The sequence below is a fragment of the Ahaetulla prasina genome, chromosome 2, assembly GCF_028640845.1.
Source record: "Ahaetulla prasina isolate Xishuangbanna chromosome 2, ASM2864084v1, whole genome shotgun sequence".
Classification (NCBI taxonomy): Eukaryota; Metazoa; Chordata; class Lepidosauria; order Squamata; family Colubridae; genus Ahaetulla; species Ahaetulla prasina.
In genome coordinates, this window is record NC_080540.1 from 259,610,056 (window position 1) to 259,631,021 (window position 20,966).

Here is a 20,966-nt window from a genome sequence, read left to right on the forward strand (position 1 = left end):
AGAGTGCAATGCTATCTCTAATCTAGACCAGATTACTATTCCATGATAGACATAAAATGAAAACATAAGTAATGGGAATATTTAAGATAGGAAAAAGACTGAATGCAAACAGTTTCTAATGTTTCAGAACATGTTGCAAATGAGTCAGGAACATATACAGAGATTCTCAAAATGCAATGGGCTGTCTTTTGAAAATCTGTGCTTAGCTTCATCATTGTGCTATATACCATATTTTTCGAACTATAAGACGCACCGGAATATAAGATGCACCAAGAAGAAGAAAACAAGAAAAAAAAATTTTGAGGGGCCTCCGTGCATCCAGTTTTTGCCCTCCCTGACACCCAGGAGCAGTCTGCAGGCTTCCCAAGCCCTCCGCACATCCCATTTTCGCAAAAACCAAGCCTGTTTTTGGTGAAAACGGGATGCGCTGGGTGGGGTTTTGGGAGGCCAAAATGGCTGTATTCAGTTTATAAGATGCACCAACATTTCCACCCTTTTTTTAGGGGGAAAAGAGTGTGTCTTATAATCTGAAAAATACAGTATACACCTACCATATTAAGTAAATGTGTTTATGAGGAACAATTCTACATTCTGAAAATTTAGGTCAGTCACTTCACCTAGATCTAGTCGCATGGAAGCAAGCTCTCCTAAATTCATTTGGACTGAACATCTGAACTGAAACAAACTAATCGCAATATGCTGATAAGCAACACAAAATAAAAAATGACGGGGGAATCACTCCCTTAACTGAAATAGGAAAAAACACACCAGATTACAACTAATACAGATTTCTATGTGTTTAAAAACTTGAAAAATGCATAATAGAGGCACATACACCAATGTTCAAGGATGTCACACGAGGAAGCAAAACTTGGAAAAACTTATTATTTTGCTTGCATCCACATTTACAAAATGTAATTATAAAAATGCAGATCTCATGCATAAGGTTCTTATAGAAAAAAATTCCATACCGAAACTTCCGGTCCAGTATACGTAGGAGCAGGCGGTTCATTTTCTTCAGGACTTCCAAGTGTATCTATTAAATCATCTAAGGCAGTATCTAAATCAGACTAGGAAAACATTTTTAGATAAAATATAGCACTGGCATGGAGTAGTTGATTGCTAGAGTATTCTATGGAAATACATTTATTATTTATTTAATAAATATATATACAGCTTAAAATTATTATGATCAAATATTTAAAAATTAATACAGTAAAATCTAACAACTTATTATTTAAATTGTAAAAAGTTTCAATGAAATATTAGTACCCAAAGTTATAGTTTATGTAACCCGGGAGATATTTTGCCATTGAAGAAACAAATTTGATCAATACTGTAGGGTAGAGACTTGCTAATAGAAGAAAGAAATAACTTGACTGCTAGAAATCCAGATATCTAGGTTTTGTAATTAGCCAAATGTAGGAAATAGGCCTTGTAAATGCAGATAAATGTTACATGACTTGGAAAATAAGGCAGTTGGATCACAGGATGAGATAAGAAGCTTTTTAGTATACATAAAAGGTAAACTTTTAAGAAAATCGGAATGAAAGGAAGGGGGAAGATTATCTAGAAGAGGTAAGAGGAAGAAACAAATATTGAATTTGAAAAAGATATAAAAGGTGTGGTGTTACGGGTACAAGAAGACAGATGTCTAGAGAGAAAGATAATACAGGCTTAGTGATTCTTCTTGACATCACTAAGCTTGACTCAGAGAGACCACACCTAGAAGAAATGACTAGGAAAAAGAAAAGGAAGTGGACAATTTCGTAAAGCACCTGAGGAGTAAAAAGGCCTTGAGAAGAGATTTAAATACAAACAGAAAAATTACTCAAATGCAAGCAAGCAAAAAGGCAGAGATTTAAAGAGAGGATAAAGTTATTCATATGTCAGGCATCTTAAAAAGACAAAAGGAGGAACAAAGCCTTCCAATCAGAGTGTTAAGAGAAAGATTATGTGTCACACACACACTTGATTATTCAAGTGTTGCATGTAGCACATATAAAAGTGTACATTTGTATAGTTAGGTAAAGGTTTCCCTCGCACATACGTGCTAGTCGTTGCCGACTCTAGGGGGCAGTGCTCATCTCCGTTTCAAAGCCGAAGAGCCAGCGCTGTCCGAAGATGTCTCCGTGGTCACGTGGCCGGCATGACTCAACGCCAAAGGCGCATGGAGCACTGTTACCTTCCCACCAAAGGTGGTCCCTATTTTTTCTACTTGCATTTTTACATGCTTTCGAAACTGCTAGGTTGGCAGAAACTGGGACAAATAACGGGAGCTCAACCCGTTACACGGCAGCACTAGGGATTCGAACCGCTGAGCTGCCAACCTTTCGTCGACAATCTCAATGTCCTAGCCCCTGAGCCACCACGTCCCCAGTTTTGTATAGTTAGTACAATATCTCTCTATATTTTATTTTCTTAGGATTCAGTATAGTAATGTTGGGGAAATTACAGTCTGAAATAAAGCTGATTGTGTGTATTTAAAAAGAATATCAAGATTATCCATGCTGGCTAGCTACTTTTAAAATGTTGACAAAAAGAATAATGCGGTAGTAAAATACACGGGTAAGTAAACCCTTGTTTACCTTTTCTGCTGGTTTACTCTCTGCAGTAACTGGGGCAGGAGCTGCCAGTTTATGTTCTTTAGTCTGAAAATAAGAATGTATTTCTGAGAGCTAGTACATAATTTCACATATACATACTACTAACCACCACTAAACTCACCTCTGCAGTTGCAGCAATCAACCCAGCAGTTGTAACTGTTCCAGCTGTGCCAACAGCTACCTTGGAAGCCAATGGTTTCTTGTCAGTGTTAGCCTAAGGTGGAAAATGATAAGATTAGCCAACATAAAGTACAACTAATATTTAGAGCAGCCCAAATTCTAAGCAGAAATTGTCATTCAAGCATGATTTTACACTGGCCATAAATAAAAAGCATAACTTGAAATCATTTACTACAAGCACAATTCAGAATTACTGTAAAAATGTATCTTGCATATACAGATAGACCTCAACTTACAACAGTTCATTTAGTGACCGTTCAAAGTTACAACGGCATTGAAAAAAGAGATATACAACCTGAGGTCATATGATCAAAACTCATGTCCCTGAGGTCATGTGATCAAAATTTGGACACTTGGCAACTGGTTCACATTATTATGATGGTTGCAGTGTCCTGAGGTTATGTGATCACCTTTTGCAAATTTCTGACAAGCAAAGTCAATGGGAAAGCCAGATTCACTTAAAGGCTGTGTCACTAACTTAACAACTGCAGTGATTCGCTTAGTAATTAACTTAACAATTAACAATTGGGGTAAGAAAAGTCATGAAATGGGGAAAAATTCACTTAACAAATGTTTCATTTAGCAACAGAAATTTTGGGGACAGTTGTGGTTATATTTTCATTTCTAATTAGTATTTTATTGTTTATGAGATACAGTAACACTAGCACACTGCCCAACAAAAGGATCAACAGTGTTAATTCTAGCCATGCAAATAAAAATATGAGAGGAAAAAATATTTTATTGGCCATGCACAATGCTATTCTATACAGTGGTGCATTAAATCTGAGGTGTTTAGGAAAATAACATTTCCTAAATAATTCAATAAGTTCATAATAGAAATATGATCTAACCCAATTTAATACACTAACTACTAACTTTCAAAATGCTTTTATATTAACCAATGCTTACTAAATGGAAACTCTCTTCTGAACCTACAGTAAATGGAAACTCTCTTCTGAACTTACAGTACATTTTTAAACAACCAGACTGAGTTACTGCAAAGTGCATGCCCTCAGCTATTATGCAGGATCAAAGAGTGGCTTGTATGTCCTGCTAGTGAACTTTGGCCAATTTTGTGATATAATAAAGTGACCAACTATAAGGTTTCACCTAAGTAAGTCTAAATTACCCAAGTACTTGAAATTGGCTTGTTGCTCTGCAGACAACAAGAACAAAGCAAACAAGAGAACAAGAACAAGTACAACAAGAACAAGTATAAGAACCAAGAGAAATCCCACAACCGTAATTTCTTGTTTATATATAACAGGTCATAATTACACATCTGGAATATATTCTTATCTGTTTTAAGAATGCAGAAAAAGTGGAAGTTATTTACCAAAGTATAAATAACTTTGTAGAAATACATTTCCCCTCATTTGTCCTCCTTAGTCTTTGGGATTCCTTCTCTATCAGTTTTTCTCATTATGTTGCTCTCCAGATTAACAAAATTCAGTTCCCAGAATTCTAAACTAGCATGGCCTATGGTTAGGAATCCCAGTAATTTCTGGAGTTGTCATTTCGGGGAAGGCTATCATAAACTGAACATAAGAAATGCTACTTGAATATTTTCATTAGAAAAATCACTTTACCTTTGCTTCTTTAGTTGTTGCCAACTGTGTTGACTTGGCATTTTGCCCAGAGGTTTCTTTTCCCAAACTTGGTTGCTTAGGCTCCTTCCCTAAAGAATCTTTGCTTGAACTTTTTGCCTGCACAAATATATTTTTAAATCTTTATGCATGTCTTTATACTAATTTGCATTTACAATAATTTTATCATAATATGTAAATCAATTACCCCTCCAGGATCTTTCTGCTTCCCTTCAACTGGACAGACAGGTTGAGATTCATCTACCTGTAATATGAGTATATGTAATATGTAATATGTAATATGAGTAATATGAGTAATATGAGAATACAGTAATATGAAAACTTAATCAAACTTCTTTTATACTGATTTTTATTCTAGAATAGAATGCTCTGCATGATGAACAAAATAATCAAGTATTATTATTACTTTCCCTGCACAGTACAAATTTCAACACTATGCATACATAAATCTTCTAACGTATTACATTATAAGTGTTGTATATTGAAATTAGTCACGTACCGCTGCCTGATTCTTAAAATATAAATCCCACCACTAAGATGGACACAGTTCTTCAAGGGGAGGGTAATAGTTTATATTCTAACTTTCCACTAGTATCAGATTTCTCTAAAGATAACAAGTACTTAAAAGCTGAATCATCAAATGCATTAAATTAATATAAGCCCATTCATTTCTATATAGTTTAACATAGTTTAAATGTTCATACAACCTTTAATACAAAACTGCAATCATTTATTCTGCTATTCAGTTCTTTGTAAGAACCTTTCCCCACATCAATAACCCTATCAAGTGGGTTGTGCTGAGAAAAAGAGTCACTGGTCCAAAATCATCCAGCTGGCTTTCATGACTAAGGCTGGACTAGAACTCAGTCTGCTGGTTTCTAGCCTGATGCCTTAACCACTACATCAAACTGACTCTCAGTTTCAAAAAACAAGTTTACAACACTCTGCTTATCAAAAAAATTAAAGTTAAGGTTGTTGAAAACCAGAACCGCAGCTGTTCCAATCAAAAAGGGAGCAAAGGGAACGTAGGCAGGTATCTGAATTTTCTGAGATCATACAGAAGCTGTGCAATCTCACAAATCCCAATATGTATTTGACTCGGTGGAACATCTTTGCTACTTCTTACATTCAAAAAGTATTTTTATGGGCCCCACAGAGCTACCATGCAAGCTTAGAAAAAGGCACAGCTTCTTTGAGAAGCACTGCAAGGATGCTCCCAATTCTAATCCTAACTGGTTCAGAAACTAGCTGTTGAGAAAAATATCTTTAATATGAATAAGAGAAGGTTAAAAGAACAAAATAAAATCAGGTAAACACATGGGAACAAACCAAAGGAACACTTTTTAAAGAAAACAAAATATTGTGCGTATTTAATGCACACTCAGAATAAAGGCTTTTCATCCTACCTTTTTGTCCTGTAGTGCTTTTTCAGGTTCTGCCTTTGGTTTTTGTGTTGCCTGCAATATGAATAATAAAAGAATAAAAAATAATTACTTAAGTTCAATGGCTACTACAGGAAAATTTTCTGCAGGCTCTATGTAACTTAAAGTCTCTGGAGCTTTTGTGAAAAAGTTAAAACTAAAAAGCCTCAAAGCTATTTCTATGGCTTTGGGCACTGTTTAAAATAACACAGTCTTATAACATCTGTGTTTATTTTTATTTATTTATTTATTTTAAACATTTGTATAGCCAGTCATCTTAACCAAATTCTGGATGGCTAATAACCAAGATTAAAACAATATACACATAACAGTATGTACATATACATTATAAATATACATAACATGCACATAATAAAAGCCAAAAACAATAACACTCTGCATGGTACAAAAACAACTTAACTTTACATGGTGCATAGGCAAAATTACATGGTGCATAGGCAAAATTGTTTACCGTCTGTGACAAGAGCAGAATGAAGAAAATGAAATCTAAATGTATTAGTTCATGAACAATGAAATGTTAGGGTGGTATTTATGAAAATAATTTAAATCATGGATTAGAGGAAAAAAATAGAAAATTCAAATCGGAAAGTGGGATTTAGAGCAAATCTGAATTAGGATTACTTTTACATCATCTTAAATATATTAAAAGGTAAAGGTTCCCCTCGCACATACGTGCTAGTCGTTGCCGACTCTAGGGGGCGGTGCTCATCTCCATTTCAAAGCCGAAGAGCCAGCGCTGTCTGAAGACGTCTCCGTGGTCATGTGGCCAGCATGACTGAACGCCAAAGGCACACGGAACGCTGTTACCTTCCCACTAAGGTGGTCCCTTTTTTTTCTACTTGCATTTTTAGGTGCTTTCGAAACTGCTAGGTTGGCAGAAGCTGGAACAAGTAACGGGAGCTCACCCCGTTACACAGCAGCACAAGGGATTCAAACTGCTGAGCTGCCGACCTTTCGATTGACAAGCTCAACATCCTAGCCCCTGAGCGACTGTGTCCCCTTCTTAAATATACTAGCAACATATAAATTGCCCACTTCAAACTCTACATACTGTAATAATGTACTTTCAATTAACAAACGTCTTTATAATTTGAATAAAAGCTTTTCTCTAATGCATCCACACATTTTAATACTGTACAACTGTTATCCAACACAAGCAGAAAAGCAGAAACCTCTAGATTTCTTGTCTTTTAGACAAGAAGAAATTCGCCAAAAGCAAATCTATATTATTCTCTAGGACATAAGTATTAATCACAGTAGACTAAATAGTAAGAAATACTATTAGACCGCTTTTATATAATATGTTTTCAAAGTGTGCTGCACCATCAGAAAAGATTGCAATGTGATCATACAAAAGGAAGACAGAAGTAAACTAGAATGTATTAGTTTAGGACTAATGAACGAGCACATGTGCTGCACATGCTAGCAATGTTGCTGCTGTTATTATCAAGCATAAACACACACAACCCAGGGTCTGAATCACCTTCTTCCTGTTTCTTTTTCTTTTCTGGGAGTCCACTCCACGTGCCTGCTGTTGGCTTGAGGAAGCCTAGTATTGGGAGTACAAACTCAGGATCTTGGAAAGAAATTGCTCAAGATATAATAAGGAAACTTCTTACTAATCTCAACTTTCTGTCCTCAAGAAGTGATGAACAAAATATGTCTGTTGACTGATACAAAAATAACTAGGATTCTTATTTCTTATTCTTATTTTATTAAAGTATGTAGTGAAGTATGTAGTGAATAGCGCAGGCTGGTAAAGCCTGTTATTAAGAACACAAAGCCTGCAATTACTGCAGGTTCAAGCCCGGCCCAAGGTTGACTCAGCCTTCCATCCTTTATAAGGTAGGTAAAATGAGGACCCAGATTGTTGGGGGGGCAATAAGTTGACTTTGTAAAAATATACAAATAGAATGAGACTATTGCCTTATACACTGTAAGCCGCCCTGAGTCTTCGGAGAAGGACGGGATATAAATGTAAAAAAAAAAAAAAAAGTTTTAAAATATATATATATGTATATTCTTACTCCTATGTATCATTTAGCCAAACATTATGATTCTTCCCAAGCTGGACAAAGATTGTATTATGTATTCCAGTTATTGGCTAGCCCAGGGATCTGCAAACTTGGCTCTTTTAAGACTTGTGGAGTTCAACTCTCAAAGTTCCTCAGCCAGCTTTGCTGGTTGAGGAGCTCTGGGAGTTGAAGTCCACAAGTCTTAAAAAAGCCAACTTTGCAGACCTCTGGGCTAGGGCCACAAAGCACTTTGAAACTGAAAGAATAATGATATTTTAAAACAGATGTGGTGGCAATTGTACCATTTGTTGCAACTCCTTAATCTAAAAATATTGTTTCCCATAAAAAAAATTAATTGCTTTAAGACCAATGGTATATGAGGGCTACTGATGGTCTGAAGCACATTTTCCCCTTCAAATCCACAGCACTGCAAGAGTCAATCTATAGACTTGTTGCCTTGACAAATTGGATGCTAAGATAACTATTTTGATTTATCAATTTGTTCCAACTACTGAGTTTTCTCAATTTCTGTACTCCAAGTTATACCTTATTGTGTATTATTTCTAATGGTACAACCTATCCTTTTCAAATATATATAAATGTGAAGTTTGTACTTTAAAAAACATTCAGGTTCTCTTTTCTGGATAATTAGAAATTCTAAAAAAAATAGTCAATGGAAAAGGGGAGGCAAAGGATAAAATTCCTTCATTCTGTTCCTAATTTCATTCCAGAAATATATAACTCTTTGTCATATCTGCTCACTCTAAAACTTGGAATAAACTTGATCCCCTTGAGTTTTGGAAATAATGTATGTATGGTCTATAGATTAAGTAGATGAGGTGATTTTTCTGTTTTCTGAGTACAAAGATTCCTAAGAAAGTCCTTTCAACTGAAAAAAATTGTATTTATTCCCTAGATTGATATATATAAAAGATCTAGATAATGTAGTATTCTACTGAGTACATGAGTATAAAATAAACATAATTAATATACTTAAATCATTTTATTCTATAAAATGTAACATCTTCCCTAGGTTAATGAATGGAAAGTTTTGCCAACTTGCCACTTGACTTCTTGGCCCATTTTGGAAGTAGATATTTGTCAACTCTGACATGAAAAAGAGTGTAGGGCCATGCAGAATAAGAATATCTTCAATTAAAGAGGCACAGGGGTTGCAGTGAAATAGCTGAGCGTGCACAGCACCACTGACTATGCATGTTCACACAGACAGTATGCCCAGCGTCAAAACAGGTGCATGAGCTTGCATTATAGCACACTAGCTAAACTTAATGTTCTTTCCCACAGGTTTGATGCCCTCTTTATGGAGGATAAATTATAAATCAACATGGGTTAGAACTATTTCACAAAAACTCCAACATCTTGGTCTCTCGAAAAAGGAGCTTCCTTATGCCTATGAGTGTATACTAAGTGCGTTTAAACAACATATTAAACATCAGGAAATCCAACAGCACCTGTTTTTATCCAGGAACATTTTCTTAAACAATCAGATCTCCCTTCATTAACCAGTGAGATAGTTATATCATATAAGGCAAAGGTTCCCCTCACAAATATGTGCTAGTTGTTCCTGACTCTAGGGGGCAGTACTCATCTCTCTTTCAAAGCGGAAGAGCCAGCACTGTCCGAAGACGTCTCCATGGTCATGTGGCTGGCACGACTAAAGGCCAAAGGCGCACAGAATGCTGTTGCCTTCCCAACAAAGGTGGTCCCTATTTTTCTACTTGCATTTTTTATGTGCTTTCGAACTGCTAGGTTGGCAGAAGCTGGGACAAGTAACGGGAGCTTATCCTGTTACGCGGCACCAGGGATTCTAACCGCTGAACTGCCGAACTTTTGATCGACAAGCTCAGCGTCTTAGCCACTGAGCCACCACGTCGTATCATATAACTGTCTTTAAATTTCAGAGGGCATTAACTCTGGCCCATTGTAACAGTCTTCCCATAGCAGTTCTGGTGAGCTGATTTAAAAAAGTCGCACATGAACTGAGATTGTGTCCTGTGGACAAGAGGCCATTGAAACCACAGCTCATGCTCTGTCATATTGCACCTTATATAAGATCTCACAGGCTTATTTTATAATTTCTTATCTTACAAAGGAAAATCTGATCTCTTTTATGTACAGCTTTTACTATCAGACATACAGTTGTATGTAGCATACAGTTTCTTTGTGGCTAAATTCTGCTATATTGTCTGTAAAATTAGGCAGATTCTGGAGACCCAGTCATAATCCCACCATTAATTGTAATACGCTCTTGCTCTGTTTTGTTTTGTTTTGTTTTGTTTTAATGTTTTAATTTTTATTTGTGGCCATAATAAAATATTGAATTGACAATATGGGAAAAGATTTTTTGGGTTTTTTTTTTCTTTTTTAATTTTTTTTACCGCATGTGTCTATGATAATAGAAAAATATAAGGAAGTAGAACATTCAGCAAGCAGACTGATAATAAATGTACCAAAGTATAAGAGAGTAGAAATAGAGGTAGTAACATCTTATGATTTTAAAAAATGAAAGGCTAAAAATTTTTTTTTTTAATGGAACATTATTTGGATACACATGTCATTTTATTTCCGTCCTCAAATAAAACTGGAATCTCAGCCTTCTAATCATATTAAACTACTTCTATATGGCTTTTATATGAGCTCACTGTGTCCTCACCATTCAAAACAAAGGCTGAAATAAACTGCTGAATCATATCCCAAACACTGCATAGCTTTGCATTATAAATGTTGCTTATAAGCATGCTGGTTTCCCAAAAAAACCAAAAGAACTGGTTACCAAGATACTGAGGTTCATTGAATAGTTCAATTCTCTCATGGTTCTGTAGGAATTTAGCGCCCACCCCCCTCCTAGAAGAATGAAATATTTTAGAAAATACTTAAAAGGCAGAATATATTTCCCTGGATGAGAAATGGAGAAACATGTTTTAAAGACAAAGCAGCTCCCTGCAACTTCCTGACTCCCCCCCCCACCTTTGTCAATGGGCCATTAAAGCTTCAGCCAAGCTCACTCAATCCCCCCACCTTTGTCAATGACCATCATTTGCAACACAATAGAACAGAAACTCACCACATGGCAAGGCTCAGGCAAGCTTGAGAGACAACCTACAAGGCTAGCTAAGACTCCCACCCCCTGGGAGTTTGACAACCAATCAGAATACTCTTCCTGTGCCCCAGAAAGTTCAAAGCTCAGAAAAAGCATAAAGCCAGGGAGCAGACAGGATCTCGGCCCTTTTCTGTTCAGGATCTCAAGCCATGTGATCCTGGCCACCATTAAACCATCTTTCCAAGCAGTCTCCATGTTTCCAGTGTCTTTGTTCCCACTTGGAACTGAACCCAGATGGATATTTCTTCCAACAGTTCTATTGGTTAAATTCTGGAAGGTGTTTTATTTTCTTTGGTTTCTGTCTTGGTTATTTCCCTTGAATTTAGACTGTGGTTCAATGAACATTTACTAGAGAAAATGCAGTCAGCTCAGTTGAACTCACTTATAAATTACTGTGCAGAGAACTGCATTAACAGGTCACATTCAATGTGCTTGCTTTATTTAATATTTAGCATTGCATAATTTGAGCTGTGGAAAGCTCATTGATAGATTGTTCTTTCACTAGCAGGATTTTTTTCTCCCCATACTTATTTGGCCATTTCTGAGCTTAGCTGGAACAATCACTTTACTTTCTAACAAAACTCTACCTTTATCATGCAAACATGAAAGCTATCTTATCCTAGATCTGGCTGATTACAATTCCCAAGAGCCCCAGCCATAATGACAATGATGGATGATAGAAATAGTAGTTCAGCAACATCTGAAGGTTCTCTCGCAGCTTAATATCAAATCTATGTAACAGCAGAGAAAATAAATCTAAACCAATCCAAAACATTGTTTTTAACATCCAAGTGTCATGTGTAAAATAAATGTATTTATTTGAGAGGGGAGATAATTTTTTGTTGTCTTTGTTATGGTTGGAGATGAGTAAACATAAATAACCTTTTTTTTTTGCCCTTAATACAAGTAATGCAATAGTCTCAATACCGTTCTAGTTTCAAGCAATCTTAAAATTTATGAATATGCAGAACAAAGCAAAGTTCCTTGTAGCAGGCTGGGTGACAGGGAATAATTTAGGTTAATTTGGATGGGAGTTCAGGTTTGAAAATACTCAGTCATAAAACAATCATTTGCAATGCTGTTTAAGGCTGATGGAAGCTAAATTCCACAATAACCCTAGGAACAAGATTGCTAAATACATCTAACAGCATGAGTGTATCTTGCAGGATTATTTTTCGAGAAATGCCACATTACAAAGGTATTTGCTTTTTGTTGGTACTATCTCTTTCTAGAATTTGCTATCTTAGTCCAGATTATTTTCTTGGGAAATAATAATTTCCCAAGAAATTATTATTTCCCATGAAAATTTTCAGTAATTTTCCAGGCTCTTATATTGCCATATAAATATATTTCATCCTTACCATTTAACATGCCACTATTGTGCGACTCTTCCAGATTACATATTCCAGTTATGGTTGCTTGTTTACTAGACAGTCACATCTGTCCTTGGATACAGACTTATTAAGATGGTGTAATCTGTTAAATTGTAGTGCTTACTTGGAATTTTGCAGGTGCCAGCTGCAGCATCCTTATTTTTATATTATTATAAGGCATAATTAACTGTGTTTTGGGAAACACAAACTCAGAATGCCACTGGGCATAGAGAACAACATACACAATTGTGGATAAGGCCAAATGCAAATAAGCTAACTCTCAAAAAGTTGAGTCAAACATGGGTCACCCGCAGATTAGCTGACCCTTGAAATTTTAAGAACAATGACTGGTAAGAAATGGCAAACTGTTACATCATCATTTATAAAACAACATAAGTTTAAGTCTTTGAGCTTTGGTTTATAGATAAACCATTCAGCAGTCTGATTTTCACCGGCTCAAGGTTGAGTCAGTCTTTCATCCTTCGGAGGTCAGTAAAATAAAGACCCAGATTGTTGGGAGCAATATGCTGAGTCTGTAAACTGCTTAGAGAGGGCTTCAAAACATTGTGAAGCGGTATATAACTCTAAGTGCTATTGCTATTGTTGCAATTATGACACTGTCAGAAAAGTGACATGATCATTCCTCACACTTGCAACTGTCACAGTGCCCTCACAGTCATGTGATCAATATTCAGATGCTTGGCAGTATGTATCTGCAACACAGCAGATGCTGGGATCCCCAGCATCCTGGGATCACGTGATCCCCATCTGCAACCTTCCCTTGGGGCTCCCAGCAAGTGAAGACAATGGGAGAAATCATATTTTCTTAAAATATGAATAAAGCATAATAAAAATAAAGCAAAAATAAAGTAAAATTGGGTGCCATTCCTTTAATGACTTCTTCACTTAGCATGAAAGTTCCAATCCCGATTGCGGCCATAAGTCTAAACCTATCTGCACAATAATTATATTTTTATTTGAATAATTTGTATTCAATACACATGGGATAGAATTAATGATATAAGTATCTAAAAGATTAACCTTATTGACTGTGTTTTGGAGAAATAGTAGTGACATCTTCCTGTAAAATTTCTTCATGCTATTTAAGGAACTTGCAATATCAGTACCTACTGTATAAAAATGTGACTGGTTACTATTTAAACAAAAAAGAAGTATAGGAAAAGGTATCACTGGGGAAATTATAATAACTTTTTGTCCCAAAGTGCTTTTTTTTTTCAAGACGCAAGCAGACTTTCTGGGGGTTTTTCTTTGAAGATGTTTTGCTTCTCATCCAAGAAGCTTCTTCAGCTCTGACTGGATGGTGGGAAATGGAAGGATTTATACTCCTTGCAGACTGTGTCCTTTCAACAATTCAACAGTTCCAAGACAGCTCCATATCAATTTGCACCACTCAGGTGACCCTGATGACACAGATAAACCTCCAGGTGACCTTAGCAACCCACCAAAAGAATGCAAATGACCAGCTGTCTGCAAGGAGTATAAACCCTTCCATTCCCCACCATCCAGTCAGAGCTGAAAAAAGCTTCTTGGATGACAAGCAAAGAATAAAACCAAAAAGTCCAGTTGCCACTTGAAAAAGAAAGTACCTTTGGGACAACCATGACCTGGTTGACTGAGAATTTCCTTAGATATATATTCTTTTGTTTCCTGAAAATAGGATAGCTGCAATAATTACAGTAATGTAGGAAAAGAATAATTATTTCCCCAACAAAGTCCAAAATGCTGCCCTTTTATAAGAAAGCTCCTGATAAACCAAGCATTATGAAGCCTAGGATTAACATACAACTTCTGCTCATTTTATTTCTCCCAGCATTAGAAGAACACAAAACAGAACTCCTTTAGAAGAAAGCAAAAATTCCTTCGTAAAACAAGATACCCAACTCTAATTTCATGACAACAGATTCAACTACAAGTTATATGAAGAATAATCAGTAGGCCTTCTGAAAGTTGGCTTGAACAGCTTGACAATCCCTTGTATTTCTCTAAGGGATTCTCTCAATCCCTTGAACAGTTTGACAATCCCTTGTGGCTCCTTTTGCTCCTGTGAAAAGCATTTCACGAAGAGCCAATTAAAACACTAAATCTATTCTTATGAATGAAAGAATGTATCTGCAGGTCCATTTAGCAGTCCTACAATTTAGATGGCTCTGCCAATTTTTTTAAAACTATGTGGTTATCACATAGATTATGTGCTATATTTTATAGCACATAATTTTTAGCACAGGTTATTATGCTATAAATAGAGCAATCACTCGGTCTATTTTGATGACCACTTGAGCATCTATCTCAAAGATCAGCAAATGTTAAAAGCAGAGAAATAGTTATCTTGGATTCTGGCTCATAATTAAATTGAGGAACTACCAAGTAACAAATACGTATATACATAAGCCTTTTGATCATCCTGTCTTGCTGTAATATCATTTTTGACAATGTTTCTTTGGTCACATTATTGAAATAATTGAAGACTTCAAAAACTGCTATTATAAATAGATTTTAAAAAAAATAAAAATAAAAAAGCATTTTTTTCCAGATAAACTTCCAAATGGTAACATTGATAAATTGATCCGTTTGTATCACATGTCACTATATGGAATTATTCTTTCTTTAATTTGGGGTTGGGGTCAGGAAACGACAGCCAGAAAGAAACTAGTAATTTTCCTATGCCAGATAATAGCAAAAATGATGTCTCATAAATCATAACAGTTCTTAAATAATGCTAATAGCAGTATCCTCTCATATGAAGCTTCCTAAAAGGAATTAACGTGATAGTGCATCCAAAACAATAATACAGAAAATTTTCAAAGTAAATCATGAGAAAGCGCATACCAATAATATGCAGAATTCAATCAGAAGTACAGTTTACTTTAATCTATGCAAATATAATAGCAATAGACTAGTTTTATATTTGTTCCCAACATCAGTCAGCAACTTCTCTCTTTATTAAAAACTAGGAAAACTTATTGAGAGCTGCAACTATCACTGAAGAGTTGATTTTTTAAAAAATCGCACTTGGATAGATGACACTGAAAGAATGACTTGTTCTCCTTTTTTTAGAGGACATACCTTTGTTTCAGCAGGTTTCATAGTTGATGCCTTTGATGCAACAGCAGTCTGGGCCTGGTTATGGTACAAAAAAGTGTGGATTAATTGTCTTTCATACACCTTTTAAAAAAAGTAAAATGATGAACATTCTACCCCAATATAACACATTGTATTTCAAACTATACTGAACCCCATGACAGATAGGAATGCAATGGCAGATTTATGCAATGACAGATAGGAATGCAAAGTTCAGTTAGTTCCAATAAGTTGCATAACTGAAAATCACAGACAAACATTATACGAATGGTACTCAGATAGGAATGGAGTCATTGCAACATAGTGCCTCTAATCCTCAATTCTCATAAGCCGTCCAGAACAGTATTATGACATGGGAGGCAGCTGAGTGTTCCATAAGGACCAGAAGGGTTGCCCTCCTCCCTACATTCTGACAAAGTTAATCAAGAAAAGAAAACAGTGTGCTCTCTGTTGGCCTGAATCCTGCTTAAAAATAGTCCAGATGAGTTATTTCCCCTACAATGCTATATATTTGTTCACCAATTACTGTCTCAATAACAGTCCAAAAGGAAAGATTAGAAACCTGCTGATAATCATCCCTTTTTTAGAAGGAGTTGCATCACAAACCTGATTTTATTCTAGTCACATTCATTGCTGCTGTGCAATGATTGATTGATTGATCTGTTGGGATATGAACGAAACAGAAACCATATTTTTGTGCTCAGCTCAGAAAAAAAACAAACCAGCCTAACTTGAAACATTTCATCAGAACATTTCCAATTGGCTGGGTTCCAAAACAGTAAAGCTCAAAAATTGCATTTCTAAAGAGAAGATCAGAAATTCTTGCTAGAATGTAAAATCCACCACAGATTACTTTGCAAAACAAAACAGCATGATCTTCCAAAAAAGAATCCATCCGCATGCAATACGTGTGCAATTCAGCTCTGCTAATGCTTTTTCCACTGCCCATTTCTAAAGGAAAGTTGAAGCACACTACATACGGCATTTATTGTTTTAATAAGCAATTTAAATACTTCCATAAAATTTGGAGAATAGGTTGTCATTTGAGTACATGACAAATTGAAAGCAAATTAGATTTGGAAAATTCTGTACATCACTAGTATAATCCCAGATAGATTGAATTATTATTCCATTAAATAAGTCTATACCAAATGGCAACTGAATTCATGCACTGCACCAAACCACTTATTTAACCACTTAATGTTATGTGTAAACCTAATCATTATTTGGAAGGACAAGGTAAACACTGAACACCTAAAAAAATTTAAAGCAGGTCATGCTAACTACATATTAAATATGACTCTAGAGCAGTGTTCCCCAATCCTTTTGGGCTGGGGCCCGGCATGGGGAAGAGGCTGGTTCTGTGCGAAGGGTAGGCATGTACATGGGGGTGGGCATAGTTTCATGAATGGAGCTAAATGCACCAGCACCCACCACTTGTGCAAGTAAGGCTCCATGCAACCCAGCCCATCACTCATGCAGCCCAGTTGCTAATAGGCCACACCCCAGTTGTAGGCCACAGTCCACAGCTTGGGGACCCCTGCTCTAAAGGAAATGGATTATCTGGACACTTTTCAATCAGAATTCAGGCCAGAATATAGAACTAAGATAGTGGTGCTTATTGATGACCTGTGGCAAAACTAAGATATGGATGGTGCAGATATCCTGACCATGACTGATCTCTCTGAAACCATCAGTCACTGATTCTTCTGGCCTGGCTGAAGGGAGAAAGAATGGATATTACAGCATTTTAGCAGTTCTCCTTTCTGTTAGTCAATTCCAATCAAAATGGTGAGGGGGAGAGGTTGAGTCTGAAACCTCTGCTTTGGGGAGGGTAGTGTCAAAGGACCCAATACTCTTACCCACTGCTTCATACCAACATTTGGCTATTGGAACAGATCCTTCATCAGTTTAGAATCAAGTATCCTTAGTACATGAATGATCTTCAATATTCTGCTGACCTTTTATAAGGCCCTAAAAGCCTGTCTCTGTCTCTGGGCCAGTTGCTACAAATGTATGCAAGGACTCATTTTCTGTTTTTATTAGTGATTATGGATTTATTTTCTCAGCTGCTGTGTATTTAAATTTTTGTACTACTGCAATTTTTTTTATTTTCATATTATTCATCACCCAAAGTCTATTGTTGAGAGAAGAGCCATACAAATTATATAAATAAATCTGGCTAACCAAGTAATGCTGTTAGGTTCTGCATGGGGAGGAACAGACTCACATTCAGTCATAATAGTATTGAGGGGCTGTCGATTTTTGGATCTTCTAGTTCAGGGGACTTTCCATCCTTAGCTCTAAATGCAATAGCATTCCCCCATTCTGGACTAGTGCATAATCGGGGAGTCTTTCTGGAAAACTCAGCTCCTACTTGAGCAGCAGATGGCAGTTGTGGTGATTCATGATTTGATCACCTTGCAACTGGAGTATTACGATGATTAAAGATCACTCAGAAACTATCCAGAACGCAATAGCACAAGCACTGATGACTAGTTCTCCCAATTCCCATGTAATATTTGCTTCATCAGCTTTGTTGGTTACCAGGAAATTTCTCGGTATACGGTAATTCATGGTGGTTTTATTTCTATAAAGCCCTGTATGTCATATGACTAGCTATTTTCCATGGTTTCTACCTATGCTGTACAATATGTCACAGTGGAGTACTTTGGGTCCTATTGATTAAGAAATATAATCTAGCAGGATCCAGAAAATAGCCTTTCCCTATTGCTGTGTCTGCCCTCTATAATAGGATCCTCCCTTGAGATTCACTTCACTCCCACCGTATCCACTTTCAACAGAATTCCTCAAAACATGTCGCTGGCCTCGTGTGGTGGACTCCTTTGTTGGGATACTCTGTGGTAATGTGAAGATTTTGTTTAATTGTTCCTTCAGGATATTTTTTGGGTGGTGTTTTTTTAAATATATATTTCTTCTGTTTTTAATTTTCTGAAACTGCCGAGTCATTTTTGGAGCTGAGCAGCCTCAAAACTAGATAGATTACTAACATTACAAGAGAGGCTGAAGAGAGGAAGACCGTATTCTGTCAGCGGAAGGGAGGCACTCAGGTGTATAATAATTGATCCTGTTGCTTAACTTTAAGTAGGAAGGGAATCTAAAATCAGCAGTGGATGCATTTAGTTCACATTGTAAGCTTTATTGAGCGGAAGAGTTAATTTTTAAAATGTTTGAACAGAAGCACATAAATCACTAAAAATGTTTACTGATTTGTTGTTTCTTCACTACACTCACCACAAAGGTGGGTGGGGAGGAGATGGGAGTGGAAGGCTTGCTTAGCTATTGCTTTTCTTTATTTAGTGTTTAATAATTTTATGAATTGCTTTATATATCTGAAAAAGAAATTATTATTTTTTATTTTGTTTTAGCAAAATAATTTGTTTTATTTTGTTAATACAGAAAGGAAAAGAAAAGACAGGAAGGTTTGTTGAATCAATTCCTATGAACTCATGAAGCCTTTGTCACTCTCCCAATCAACTCCAGGCTATGATTCAGCAAGTAGAGAGGTCAAAATGAAATAAATAACTGCAAATTGGAGTTAATGTGACTAGATCGATCTTCTTCTTCTTCTTCCCCACCAATCACATAATCAAATTTTACGAGAGAATTTCAGAAGAAATTACTTTCTAAGTTTAAAATTGTAATCATGCAATCCTGCATGAATCACTACAGAGCTGCCAAAGCTACAATACAGAGCAGCTGGTGCATTGAAATCACAAAAAAACACATTATCACAAATCCCCTAAATTCGAAGTTTTACAGATCTCAAAGGATTTGTCAGGAAAAAAATGTAATCTCAAGATGTTTAGAAGAAAGGAAGTATCATCTTGAACAACCTGATAAATACATAAAGATTAAAGTATATACAGTCACTGAGTTTGTACACAAATATAAAGAATATTGGATTTTAGCACATTCAAACGAAAGAAATTAAAATTTAATGAAGTTTCTCCCTAAAATACTTATCTATATCAAAGAAGTAAGGATCTGGAGCAGAATGTCCTCTATTTCTGAATTCCAACGTAAAGACACCTACTTCTTTTTCCTGGACCTGTCCTGGTTTCTGGTATTTCCAGTTGTTTATCAAATCAACTTGGGAGATGGTATAAACATCCTCTTTCTTGTTGCTGCAGTTCTGTCCCTGATTTCATTTCTAAATAATTTTTCTTGAAGAGATATTTTTAGACAATAAAAACTAAAGAAATGTAAACACTGATTTTAAAAGAACAAAGTTGTTTTTCCTATATGAGAGTTGGAGGGATTTTCATGACAGACATTATACTTCTCCCAATGTTTACTCTGCTTGAGATGAAGAAATGAGTATAAATGAGTAGTCTAAGAAGCTGGCTATCATTTTTAAGAATGCAAAATGTACAAGAAATCATCCAGCCTAATTTTTAAACATATTATTTTACACCAGCCACATGATACAATGTTGGCTGTAGCATATTTTCACTACATCGATGGAGAGCCCCATTCACTAAAACATTTCAAGACTGTAAATCTGGAATCAAACCGTCTTCCCAATCTAGAAGAACTATCCCTTTTGCTTCCCACCAAACATACAATTCTTCATATAAGATCCAAGTTTTTTAAATATAATTCAAAAATAAATCTATTAGAAGATTGACTTTATGATAGCAAGATTGCAAAAAGGATTACCAAAATATTTTACAGTATTAATATTTGGGGCTTTTGCATGTTCTGTAAATTGCTGTTTCTGGGGTGATGGGCATGAGAATCTCACTATCCTGATATTCCAGCTTTATAGAATACCAAAACAATGAAAAAGTAATGTGACTGAAGTCCAGCTTCATAAAATTTCAAAGTGAAACAAATCATCTGGCAGCAAACTTAATGTTGTCCATTTTGACTATACTTTTTTTAAATTATTGTTGATTGACCATAAACAAGCAGAAGAAAGCACAGCTCTGATTCTCGAGGATCACATACTGAAACTAAAAAGCAAATATGAAAGTATTGCCTGGTAACCAACAATAGCTGAATGATTCATAGCTAAATAGAATTTGGAGAGACTCTGGCATGTTTTGAGGAAGGCACACCCAGATATAACAGAAGAAAAAAAAACTTCCTGACTGCACTGAAAAGAGAGAGGGATTTCATGTATACTGCAGAAACCAGCACTTTATGAAAAGCAGGAATGTCCAGTGGTTAAAAATTACATACTAATACAATCTACCCATTTTTGCATTAACTCATAGGCAAGTTGTTGGATTCACTCAAAATAAAGAGGATTTGAGAGTTCTAGTCCCCGCTGCAGCAATGAAAACCAGCTGCATGACTTGGGCCACAGGGGCGGGTTCCAAACCCCTTCACTGCCAGTTTGCTCGTGCATGTGCGGTGTTTCTGTGCATGAGCAGAAGTGTCCGGGCAGGTGGGCGGAGCCTCCTGCCACCACCATTACCAGTTTACCCAAATCAGTGCAAACCGGTAGCAACCATCACTGTTGGGCCAGTCATTCTCTCAGTTCAACCTATAATA

The 20,966-nt window shown here is 36.1% G+C and overlaps 1 protein-coding gene across 9 annotated transcripts in view; it reads right to left on the reverse strand.

The window, feature by feature from the left end:
* CAST (calpastatin) overlaps window positions 1-20,966 on the reverse strand; it is a 74,928-nt gene that overhangs the window by 25,290 nt on the left and 28,672 nt on the right. For 7 of the 9 annotated variants that reach the window (XM_058168015.1, XM_058168017.1, XM_058168012.1 and 4 more), the window contains 8 exons: window positions 15,429-15,482; window positions 7,319-7,384; window positions 5,800-5,850; window positions 4,581-4,637; window positions 4,376-4,492; window positions 2,728-2,820; window positions 2,589-2,651; window positions 972-1,070 (listed from right to left, as the gene is read on the reverse strand). In XM_058168015.1, coding sequence (XP_058023998.1) covers window positions 972-1,070; window positions 2,589-2,651; window positions 2,728-2,820; window positions 4,376-4,492; window positions 4,581-4,637; window positions 5,800-5,850; window positions 7,319-7,384; window positions 15,429-15,482 — 600 coding nt within the window. The remainder of the gene's footprint in view (window positions 1-971; window positions 1,071-2,588; window positions 2,652-2,727; window positions 2,821-4,375; window positions 4,493-4,580; window positions 4,638-5,799; window positions 5,851-7,318; window positions 7,385-15,428; window positions 15,483-20,966) is intronic. The other 2 variants (XM_058168016.1, XM_058168021.1) reach the window with 1 other exon arrangement.